General features: G+C 39.7%; 1 protein-coding gene across 16 annotated transcripts in view; it reads left to right on the forward strand.

The window, feature by feature from the left end:
• LRGUK (leucine rich repeats and guanylate kinase domain containing) overlaps positions 1–12,576 on the forward strand; it is a 202,209-nt gene that overhangs the window by 60,490 nt on the left and 129,143 nt on the right. For all 16 annotated transcript variants that reach the window (XR_010121604.1, XR_010121603.1, XR_010121605.1 and 13 more), the window contains 4 exons: positions 635–742; positions 3,049–3,130; positions 6,650–6,750; positions 11,845–11,926. Coding sequence is in view for 13 of the 16 variants with exons in the window: in XM_063642258.1 (XP_063498328.1) it covers positions 635–742; positions 3,049–3,130; positions 6,650–6,750; positions 11,845–11,926 (373 nt within the window). In the remaining 3 variants the exon portion in view is untranslated. The remainder of the gene's footprint in view (positions 1–634; positions 743–3,048; positions 3,131–6,649; positions 6,751–11,844; positions 11,927–12,576) is intronic.

Raw genomic sequence — 12,576 nt, forward strand, 5'->3', positions numbered from 1 at the left:
AGTGAACTGAAGGACCTGTTTTCTCCAGCAAGAATACCAGATTTAGAGAGATAATTGCCTTAATTTGATGTAACCATCCTTTGGAGTGTGGGCAAGCAGTCAAATGGTTAGGGCAGTTTGGGAGAATTGCCCTGGGACTGGACAGATGGGGGTTTTCATTCCAGCTCTGTCACATACTATCTGTTTAGTTTCAGGCAAGTTAACCTCCAAACCTTAATTCTTCTGTCTGTAAAATGGAGATAAGAGTACCTATCTCAGTGTTGTCCAAAGGATTCAGTGAGTTCATCCACTGAGAGCTGTTAGTACAGTGTCTGGAATAGAGAACCACTCAATCAATGCTATCACTGATACTGCTGCTTCTGCTGCTACAATGTTCACTCAACTTTGAATGCCTAACGCAAGTGACCACCTGGAAAAACCAGTGGCAATGAAAACATTGATTTGGCAGATAGTTATTTAATTATATGTAATACATATATGTTATCAACACAGAATTTTTTGGGGGGTTGGTAAATTTTGGAGGGCTCAGCTCCTGGGTATAAAATATACTAAATAAATGCTGGATATGACAAGATAGATTGTTTCTCTTCTAATGAGAGTCTTTTCTTTGTCTACCTTTCTGGGTTTTTTACAGGAGGAGTTTGATGGGGTCCTGAGAGAGGAGGCTGTGGCCGAAGCACTCCATCACTTGGGGCGCTCAGGCTCTGGGACTGAGCAAGTCTACCTCAATCTAACTTTATCAGTGAGTACGACAAAATCTCCATTGGCTGGCTACAGCTTGACACTGGCTAGACCATATTCATTTTCTTCAGTACTCTTAGCTTTTGTGGTGGCAGCAAACCTTGGAGCCTCGCATTTGATGGAGACTGGTGACAAGAGATATTTATGTAAATATTAGACTTCAAAGAGCCCTGACCAATCCAGTAATCAGTCCCCCAAATTTCTTAGTTTTCATTCTCTTCACACTTTATTTCTTTCATCTTAAGTAGTCTATATTATAGTAATCAATGCTTTCTTTCCAGGAGGTTGAATTTGATTCTGTAAAACCAATCAAAGTCTCTTTAAGAATTTTCTCTCTGATCAGTGGAAGAAACACTAAACTTTATATCTGAATCCGAGGGAACAAAGTATTTTGATATTGACTTTCCCCACTAAGTATGTCACGAAATAAGAGGCTTTGAGCTATATCTTACTTTCCAAAAGATACCTATCATTAAAGAAAAAAATCTATTATTATTCATCAGTTTTTAAGATTTCAGTACTCGTCATAGAGTAGCACAAAATCTTGGCTTCAATTTTATCAAAAGAAAGGCTGTAAGAGCAAACTACTGGGAATACTTGCTTCTTTCCTCATTTTGTTTCTCTGTAGTCCTAGAAAAACAATTTAAGTCCTTTTGCCTCCTTATACTGTAAAGCATTAAATATTCATTGGAGATCCACAGAGTAAATTTAGGTACATATGAGAAAAAAAAACGCGCATTGAAATTTTACCATGGCACCATGATTTGGCGAGAGGATATATAATTCACTGTAAGCCTGTTCTATCTTGGATTTGAATGAGTAAACTAAGCAAGAAATGTTAAGCTCTTTTCACCTTTGCTAGTTCCATGGGCATGTCCTTCAAGGTCAGCATATTAAAACAGTAATCTTTTTCTATTTTCACTTTATAACATTTTATGGATGACTCACCCAGTCAGGCAATAACATACAGGGAGCACCCTGTATGCATTGCATTGTGTTTGACGCTAGAATATGTTATATAATTCCAGCAGCCAATGCATCACCACACAAGCCCCTTCCAATCAATATTCTACTTCTGTAGGTAGTGCTATGCCTTAAATTGATCTACCCCAAAAAGCAATCCTTTAAATCTTATTTCAGCTGGATGGACTGAAGCTTAATTTATTTTGCCAGTGACCTCCTTACATTAGAGATATTGCACGTTGAATTACTTTGACTTAATAACCTGTCTTACTGATACACTTTCTTAGAGTTGCTTGGTTTGGTGATTTTTTTTTCCTTTATGTCTTACTTATGTTACATGTTATCTTTTTGCTTTCTCTTATTACTAGTGTACATCTCTTCTCTCCTACCAAAGTCATAAGTTTCTTAAGGGCACCATATAGCTCTCTTCCATCATTGCATTTCTCGTCATGCCAAGCACAATGCCTTGTACATGGTAAATATTCAGTAAGTGTTTATTTATTATTACTGTTCTAGCGGCCTTCATTAAACAATCACCATTATTCTATATGAGAACGTGCTTATAATGACTCTTCATTGGTTTGCTTTGTTTCTGACTCTGCCATCATGACATAAAACAGTCATAGAAGTCTTTGTTCCACTCAACCAAATTCCCCTCAACCTCACCTGAAGTTAACTAGAATCAAGATTTCTTGGAAAGAATTTTGGACAAGGATTCAAGAGACTTAGATACTACTTCTCTGTAACTAACTTGCTGTGTGATTTCAGGCTATTAACATACCTCTCTGTACTTCACATCCCTCATCTCTAAATTGGGAATAAGCTGCCCTACAGATTTCACAGGTGTGTTTGATCAGATGCGATTATTGTGAAAGAGCTTTGAAAATGAACCTGGTGAAAGTGTAGGTAGTATTGTTATTAATGATCTCCTGATGAGGTGTGAATTCTCTTTAAAACTTCATTTAAATTCTCGACATTTTTTTTCTTTTCTTCTACTAGATAAAGTCTTGTCTTTATTGCTATTGGGTGATTTATTAAAAGAAAAAAAAGACTCTGTTCTGACGGTCTCCATGAACACCGCTTTAAATTGGCCTTTCGTGTTGTATTTGTTTTTGCGAACAACACTAATATTATTAAGCTATTATTTTCTTCAAAGGAAGAGCTTCTTTTTTTTATGGCATCTGTTTTGAGATCCTGTTAGTAGCAGACTTCAGATTTTGTTCTCTCTCTTCTTCTATACTTGCGAAAGAAATTCTGGATTTCTTTCCATCAACAGTTATTGCAAGAAGGCTGAGTAGTAACCTGATAAAGCAACATTAAAGTCTTTTATATTTGTTTTCTCAGGGTTGTAATTTCACTGATGTTAGCATTCTCTGTGGATATGTTCACCTACAGAAGTTGGATCTTTCAGCGAATAAAATTGAAGGTATGTAATTGTCATTCTAGATTGATCACTGAATTATCTGAAAACTTAAACGTTGCAGTATGTAATATGGTTTAATAATACCAGACTTGATATCACTAATTTGTGTATCAATTTACATATTGAGCCTTCGCTTTCCATGCAAAAAAGGCACTGATAACTGATGAGAGAGAAAAAGGCACAGATCTGCAGTATGATGATGTGGCTGAGATGCAGTCAATGATATTTAAGACTAGGAGACGGAATGTTGGCTTTATTTTTTCCTTTTAAGAGATCGATCATTACTTCTTCATACTCCCTGAATATTTAATGATTTGTTTTCTTTTCCTCTGTTACTCAGTGCAGATGAATTTGTCTTTTTTTTTCTTTAACGGATTATTTTGCTTTTGCATTTATATTTTATTACACTCTTTATTTTGCATTTAAAAATCTTATTTTTAAAATTAAAAAAAAAAATTTTTTTGAGATGGAGTCTCACTGTTGCCCAGGCTGGAGTGCAGTGGCATGATCTCACTGCAACTTCCGCCTCCTTGGTCCAAGTGATTCTCCTGCCTCTGCATCTGGAGTTGCTGGGACTATAGGCACGCACCACCACACCTGGCTAATTTTTTGGATTTCTAGTAGAGATGGGGTTTTGCCATGTTGGCCAGGATGGTCTCTAACTCCTGATCTCAAGTGGTCTGCCCGCCTCAGCCTCCCAAAGTGCTGGGATTACAGGTGTGAGCCACTGTGCCCGGGCCTACATTTTGCATTTTAAATCTGTTAGCTCTTTTATCCTTATTATTGAGCACCAGGGATTCACAAATACATATTTTTCATTCTTTTTTGCTGTCTTTATTTAGTTGATTCTTTCAACTCTAACTCCACCATTTGTAGTTCTATATAATATATTTGTTATGACACCTTGTTCACATTTAATGAAATTAGTCTTACCATTGTCAAATTTTCTTCAAAGCTTGATCCTTGTTTATAATTTTCTGATCTTATTTGAAGTTGACAGTGTACAATGTTTTTCTTTAGATTTCTAGGGAAGTGAGCAAATCATTACTTCTGACCTGCTTTCTTCACTGATAATCTTTCTGCTTGCTTCTTTTGCCTGCCTTTTTTATGACAAATAAATGTTGCTGATATGTCTTCTCTGTTTGATTTTGGGTTTTTTTTATCCCCTTCTAGGACCCTAATAATTAAAGTCCACTTTTTAACGATTAAGAAATATTCTAGCCAGTTTTCATTCTTAAAATGCTACTGTTTTTGAAAGACTTTTCATTAATTTTTTCCTAGTTTTCTAAAGCTTTATTATGGAAAATTACAAATATGTGCACAAATAGAATATTGGAATGAATATTTGGGTTCAACAATTGTCAGCCCATCTATATACCTCCCTGCCCCGCTTCCCCAGGGTTATTTTAAAGCAAATCTTAGATGGTCATCTCATCAGAAGGCCCTTTCTAGTGTTTCTGGCAGGAGCACTTCATACCTCTGCGGTTGTTTCCATTTGCTGGGTAGGAAATCTTGGAGTGGTGGGGGCCTTGCCAATGCTCAGTGCTGACAACAGGAGCAGGGAGCCCACAGTTACGCTCCAACCGTTCCTCTTCAGCCGGATTAGTCCTCACTAACCTTGGATGGCACATTTCATTAGTTCATCAACTGTTTGAAAGCCTCCTGTGTGTAAGGTACCGCATATGTTTCTTTTTGTGATGACAGCCTCACTGGTCTCCTGGTGTAGGCCAAACTTCAGACTCCATGAGAATCACCTGGAAGCCCTGATAACACAGATTTCTGGGCCCTACTCTCAGGGTTTCTGATTCGGTAGGTTTGGGGCGGGGCCTGGGAATTTGCATTTCCAATAAGCTCCTGGGTGACGCTGATGCTGCTGGTCCGGGACCACACGCCGAAAACCAGTGATGGAGACACGAGGAGCTCCTGCCCTCTGGTGGGCAAGGAGGTCACTGCACTGATAGGGACAACAGGCCCGCTCGAGTTCAAAGTCCAGCAACCCAGACCAGGGACTTTTTTCTGTCTTGATATGAAAACACTGGCTATCTACAGTGTGTGAAATGCACTCACCATCTCTTTGTCTCTAGCTAAGTACTAGCTGCTGCTTCTGCTTCAAGAAGGATCTCCATTTACCTGCCCACAGAAAAATCATCTTTCAGGAGGGTCTGGGGGTCCCGTGAAGTTCGTAGAGTTGAGACCGCTGCTGACAGACATGTAGCTGAGCTTAGCGTGGACAAATCGATACCACTTGGAAAGCAATTAGTTTCTCCTTAGGTTTCCTCGAAGAGTTCTTCCTTGATTTGCTGATTCATTTCTGACAAAGTGTTAATGTCTCAAAGTATTGTCTCTCCTAGAACTATTTACATTTAGTAAGGAAGGGCATGGTTTCATCCAGAGAAATAACATAGAAATTGGGGGGAATTTTCTGGCTTCAGTGACTATTGAGAAGGGAAGATACCAGAAGGCCCCTTATGTAGCGTGTCCTACCCACCTCAGGGCAGGGCCCCAGCTACTCCAGGCTGGCTTCCTTCCCCAGGTCTGCATGTGTCTGTGCCACCTGGAGAAAGGTAGAAGCACTTTGCTTGGCTTTGGGTGAGGAGGCTCCATTCTCCCACTAGAGGCCATCCCCAGGGGGTTGTAATAGCGCATACTATGATCTAGAACGAGGAGAGAGAGGGAAATGCTAGCATTGTTGCCATTTTCAGGCGGAGAAAGGACTTACTGGTAGAGACAGGGCCATAACCCTTACTGTGTGACCCTTCCTGATTCCTTCCCTAATTCATTCTGCTACCTCTGTGTCTGCTGTAAAGTCATAGAGAAAGGTAAAACAATAGTTCATATCTTTTATCTTTTATATGTAATTTCATTAGCACTCTCCTTTATTAGCACAGTAGTCCTTTACTTAGTATTCAAGATTCAAAGTGTATGCTTGGGATAAAATGCAAAACTCGGATGTAAGTTTGATCCAATCCAGAGTCAAAAATCCAATAACAGCAATGAGTTAAATCACTTCAAATACTTAATGTGATCTAGTGCTAAGTCCAACTGAAACAAAATTTAATTTACAACAAAGAGAGTTTCCTAATTGTGGCATTTCCACTCTTTATGAAAAGATCTAATTTAGTTATTTAGGGGCTAATTATCAAGAGGATTATCTAAGGCTTTTGCTTCTCATCCTTTTCTCAAAGGCTGGCAAGTTTTGTAGCATTTCATTGTTAGTGGCAGAGTGAGTGGGCATGCGGAAGAGGCCGCAGGGATTGGTTACTTGGCTGCCCCCAAAATAGGGCATACAAGGATTGGCCACCCCTGGGGAGAGGATTAAATTATTGACTCATCGAGAGTTTTCTACCTTTTTTTGTATGTTTCACATACTCCTAATTTTATTCCTTTCACTCATGGAATGATTAAGATGTCTTTGCAACTGTTATAATTTTAAAATATTCTGAGGTCATGAATACTATTTTTAATGTCTTTGTCTTGTTATTTTATTGGCTTACTTTATTCGGTGTCTGTTTCCCTCCACAGATTTATCTTGTGTGAGTTGTATGCCTTATCTCCTAGAACTTAATGCTTCTCAAAATAATTTGACTACATTCTTCAATTTCAAGCCACCCAAAAACCTCAAGGTAGACTTTATGAATACATTAATTACACATGTTAAGGGGTTTGCAAAAGTGTATTAAATAAGCAAAATAGCACTCAAATAGAGAATTCAGAGAGAATAAGATACAGATGTGAGCAATGTAAGTGTCTTAAATGAAATAAAAAAGAAAGCTTTGTGTATCCTTTATTTTGGAAAAGGGAGCTGGTCTGTCAGTGGATAGGCTTTCTGGAAGCTTTGTTCAAACCTAGTGTTCAAACCAACGAACTTCCCTCTGGTCTCCTCTTTCCCTCATTTGAATAGTAGTTATTATTGCACTTTTTTTGTTGTTGTAGTGGAACAATTTTTTAAAAATATTACTTGATACATTTTATTTATTTAAAGAAATGCATTTTATTGTGTATATTTGAGATGTACAGCATGATGTTATGGGACATATAGCAGAATAATTTATCTGAAAAATTTTATATCTGAATAATCTGTAAAAATGTCCTATTTTTTAGGACATAGAAAATTGCCCTTTTATTTATCTAACTTTACTTTTTAAGAAAATAATGCTTTCAAATCTCCATTCTTGCTTCTCCGCACATGCTTTTGCATTTCTGAAGCAGAAATAAACTACCTGTGAACAATGGTGGATGGAATAATTTGCTATGCCCTAGAGCAGTGAGTCTGTTGCTTAAATGCATGCCCAAATCACCTGTGGTTCTTGTGAAAAGGGAATTCTGACCCATTAGGTCTGGGGTGGGGCCTGAGCCTGTGATTGGTAAACACCTTCCCGATGACGTCACACCACTGGTCCATGGGTCATACTTAAGTAGCAAGATTAGAGAGAAGTGGTTCCCACACTTTTCTGCACATTGGAATCACCTGGTAGAGTTTTCAGACCTACTGATACCCAAATCCCACTGCAAGAGATTCTGATTTAAGTGGTCCAAGGTAAGGCTTGGGCTTTGGGCTTATTATTTTTGGAGACAGATTGGAGTGCAGTTGCGCAATCTTGTCTCACCACAACTTCAGCCTCCTGGGCTCAAGTGATCCTGTCGCCCAGGCTGGAGTGCAGTGGCGCAATCTTGTCTCACTCTCACCGCAACGTTGGACTCCTGGGCTCAAGTGGTCCTCTCACCTCAGCCTGAGTAGCTGGGACCACAGGCACGTGCCAAAACACCCAGCTAATTTTTTTGGTATTTTTTGTAGAGGTGGGGGTTTCACCATGTAGCCCAGGCTGGTCTTAAACTCCTGGACTCAAATGATCCACCTGCCTCAGCCTCCCAAAGTGCTAGGATTACAGGTGTGAGCCACCGCGCCTGGCCTGGATTTTTAAAGAGACCATCAGGTGGCTTTAATGTGCTGACAAATCTGGAAACGATCGCCCTGGGTTTTGTGATTAGTGTTGTTGTATTGGACTCAAATATTTAATTAAAAAGTTATTTTAAGGAATGGACATCAACTATTGCCTTTTATTATCTATTAGTTTTATTTTGTTTACAAACCAAATTAAATCCAAAATATTCTATGAAGAGTTGCACAAATATGAAAATCTGTTTGAAATCAAGAAACAGTCATTCCCTTATACTGATGAGAGACCTTAATTTTCAATTTTTCTTCAATTTTATATCATTCCATTATCAATAGTGCATTTTTCCCTTTGAAATTATAGTTTTTGCCAGGATGACATTCCTTTGTGCAAAGAAGCCACACTAGGTGCCTATTTGTACACAGTGTGGGGCCATATGGTCTTGAGGTTATCAGGAATTGAATTTGCAGAGCTGTTTTGATTCACCTTTTGCTGTTCCATTCACCTTGCCTGAAGCCACAGGGCAGTCATTCATGGTAACAGCATGACCCCTACCCCAGGAAAAACTTTGGAGTTTCTCCCTTTCACACCCCTTCCTTGCACTCTCCCAGAAAGACCCCACAAATGAACAATAACAAATCATAGACCCCATCTTTAAGGTTCTGAGCTCCTGGAGAATTACCAGCAAATATATTGGTCATTTTAGAGAAGTGTGTGCCAAGTGCCAGGCTGTACCCTGAGGTGCTGCAAGCCATTGTGAGCTCTGTGTAGACCTGGGAAGGAATGATGGTGTCCTCCTGGTGTTTCTTTTCTTTCTTTTTTTTTTTTTTTTTAGATGGAGCCTCATGCTTGTTGCCCAGGCTGGAGAGCAATGGCAAGATCTCGGCTCACTGCAACCTCTACCTTCCAGGTTCAAGCAATTCTCCTGCCTCAGCCTCCCGAGTAGCTGGGATTATAGGCATGAGCCACTACACCTGGCTAATTTTGTACTTTTAGTAGAGACAGGGTTTCACCATGTTGACTAGGCTGGTCTGAAACTCCTGACCTCAGGTGATCTGCCCGCCTCGGCCTCCCAAAGTGCTGGGATTACAGGTGTGAGCTGCCACACCTGGCCTCAGGTGTTTTCAGTGTGTTATTTAATCCTCCCAATAAAGCTGTGGGGCTGTTCTGATACTGTCCTGATACTGAAGCATGAAAGGTTAGGTAACTAACTTCACCTTTGCTGGGAGGTAGCGGAACTGGGATTGAACCCACTGTCTGAGACCCCATGGCCCACATCTTTCCAGTAAGTCAGGCTCATGTACTATGCTCTGCCCTCTTGAGAAGCTCCACTTCCTTTTCATTTAATATTTGTGAGCCTTGTACCACCAACCAGAGAGAACATGCATTTCCTAGAGCAGGGACTTGTACGTGCACTCTTTTTGTATTTATTAGAATGCTTTTGCTTTTACTAAAAATGTTTTAATTTTAGTAAAAATTTTTTTTACTAAAAATGTTAATTTGACTTGATGACTACTTTTTCCAAGCTCTAGGTTCCAATGGTAGTCTAAACAGTGGCACAAACCCCTTTAAGGTCTTTCAAGAAACCTGGCCAGGCGCAGTGGCTCAGGCCTGTAATCCCAGCACTTTGGGAGGCTGACATGGGTGGATCACTTGAGGTCAGGGGTTCAAGACGAGCCATGGTCAACATGGTGAAACCCCGCCTCTACTAAAAATACAAAATTCAGCCTGGCATGGTGGTGGGAGCCTGTAGTCCCAGCTACTTGGGAGGCTGAGGCAGGAGAATCGCTTGAACTGGGAGGCAGAGGCTGCAGTGTGCCAAGACTGAGCCACTATACTCCAGCCTGGGTGACAGAGCGAGACTCCATCTAAAAAAAAAAAAAAAAAGAAACCTAATACCATAGCTACACAGGGAGCATAGTATTAGCATTTGCCCTGACTGAGGTGTAGGTACACAGATGTCATACTATGGCACCAGAATGAAAGGTGTTGATGAAAAAGTGTCAATGATAAGTAAGCCCTATCATGATAAGTTTATTCCTAGTTTATTATTATTCTATAGAAGAAAAAAATGAATGTTAAACTCCATTTACATCATGCCAAACTGACTTATTTCATAGTGTGCATTTTACATAGCTCCCATTTGTATATGCATACATTTGGTGTTCTGATTTTTTAAATAACACTTTTATTTGTACATTTCAATTTCTTCATGTGGTTTGCTAACTTGTATTTTACTAAGTAGTCCTGTTGCTTGCTGTATTGCAATTGACTTCATCAGATTTCTACTCTTGCCATTTGAGTTGTTTCTAAATTAGTTTTTAGTATTTACTATATAAAGTTTTTAGTACTTAAAGGGTTTAGTATTTAATGTGTTGCTAAAATAATCTCCATAAATTTGGGGGATGAAATCACTATTTTAAAGGGCATGGAAAAATAAGAATAGTGCTTATTATGTAATTGCTTGATGGTTTTCCAGAAAATGATTATAATGTACCCAGCAAATTATGAATGCAGTGGTTCCAAAACTTGAGTTTTTCTTTCCTTAAAAAATTTTTTTTGTTTATCTTTTGCCAGTAGGTGAATAGTTAAAGTTACTTAATATTGTTTCTTAGTCTTACATGTTTGACTAGGAACAACAGCAGTTGCTGAAAAGGCTTTCCTACAGTAGTCAATTTTGAGAAAGAATGCAAAGTTGAAGAGGCATTGCCTGGAGATGAATAAGAAAGACTAGGCCGGGCGCGGTGGCTCGCACCTATAATCCCAACACTTTGGGAGGCCGAGACGGGTGAATCAGGAAGTTGGTCAGGAGATCGAGACCATCCTGGCTAACACAGTGAAACCCCGTCTCTACTAAAAATACAAAAAAAAAAAGCCGGGTGTGGTGGCACACACCTATCGTCCCAGCTTCTCGGAAGGCTGAGGCAGGAGAATTGCTTGAACCTGTGAGGGGGAGGTTGCAGTGAGCCGAGATCGCGCCACAGCACTTCAGCCTGAGCGACACAGCAAGACTCCATCTCAAAAAAAAAAAAAACAAAAAAGAATATTCTGGCATTTAAAGAGTAGCATGGGACAATATATGAAAATAGGAATAGAAAAGATAAAAGAACAGGAAACAAGATATGCACAGAAATGAAGTGAATACAGGTTACTGGGCAGTAGAGAAAATGAAATGTTTGTGGGTAAGGATGAAATTGAGGTAAATCCTGAAGGAAGACCAAGGAAATTTAAAATAAATGCTGAGCGTGGCTGCAGGAATTGAAAGCATTTAGGTTACTGGGAGGTTCCTGTGCACCATGAGGAAGAGGCCTTCTTACTATCCCTCAAAGTGGACAGAACAGGATCCCAGTTAGAAAATGATTAAATGGCCATGCGTGGTGGCTCATGCCTGTAATCCCAGCACTTTGGGAGGCTGAGGTGGGCAGATCATGAGGTCAGGAGATCGAGACCATCCTGGCTAACACAGTGAAACCCCATCTCTACTAAAAATACAAAAAAATTAGCTGGGTGCGGTGGTGGGCACCTATAATCCTAGCTACTCAGGAGGCTGAGGCAGGAAATCGCTGGAATCCGGGAGGCGGAGGTTGCAGTGAGCTGAGATCACAGCACTGCACTCCAGCCTGGGCGACAGAGCAAGACTCCTTTTCAAAAAAAAAAAAAAAAAAGATTAAAGACAGATGACTCTTTTAGCCTTAGTGTGTACTTTCAGTAATGAATTCTAACTCTACATTCAGAAATACCTCCTTCTTGTGCAGTTAATTATTGTGGTAAATATGAAAAATAAAATATTAATATAACATCTTGTTCTTTTTTTCTTGCCAGAAAGCGGATTTTTCCCACAACCAAATTTCTGAAATTTGTGATTTGTCGGCGTATCATGCTCTCACTACACTAATTTTGGATGGTATCCTTTGAATAAGTAAACGGGAAAATTTTAAAAACAATATAAAAATTAAACACTACATATTCAAGAATTGTATTAGATTACATGGACTAGTACCAGATAAGCAATTTAATAGAGATGTGACTCATTTAAATGACTAGGAATTGATAGTCACAAAATGAGGGCCGGGCACAGTGGCTCACACTTGTAATCCCAGCACTTTGGGAGGCCGAGGCGGGCGGATCCCGAGGTCAGGAGATCGAGACCACGGTGAAACCCCGTCTCTACTAAAAATACAAAAAATAAATTAGCCGGGCGTGGTGGCGGGCGCCTGTAGTCCCAGCCACTCGGAGAGGCTGAGGCAGGACAATGGCGTGAACCCGGGAGGCGGAGTTTGCAGTGAGCCGAGATTGCGCCACTGCACTCCAGCCTGGGTGACAGAGCAACACTCTGTCTCAAAAAAAAAAAAAAAAAAAAAAAAACAAAATGAGGATAAATATTTTATTTACCAGGAAATGAAACTGTGAGTCAAAACTTGTCAAGAGTATCTTACCCTTGAAAAGCTAAGTAGGATAGTCATTTTTCTGATAAATGTAGGCTTATTCTTATTCTAGAACCATAGAAGAAGTTCTGTTGTAATTAACTCCTTAGTCAGGTGCGTTGGCTCACAC

The sequence above is a fragment of the Symphalangus syndactylus genome, chromosome 6 (genome assembly GCF_028878055.3).
Source record: "Symphalangus syndactylus isolate Jambi chromosome 6, NHGRI_mSymSyn1-v2.1_pri, whole genome shotgun sequence".
Lineage (NCBI taxonomy): Eukaryota > Metazoa > Chordata > Mammalia > Primates > Hylobatidae > Symphalangus > Symphalangus syndactylus.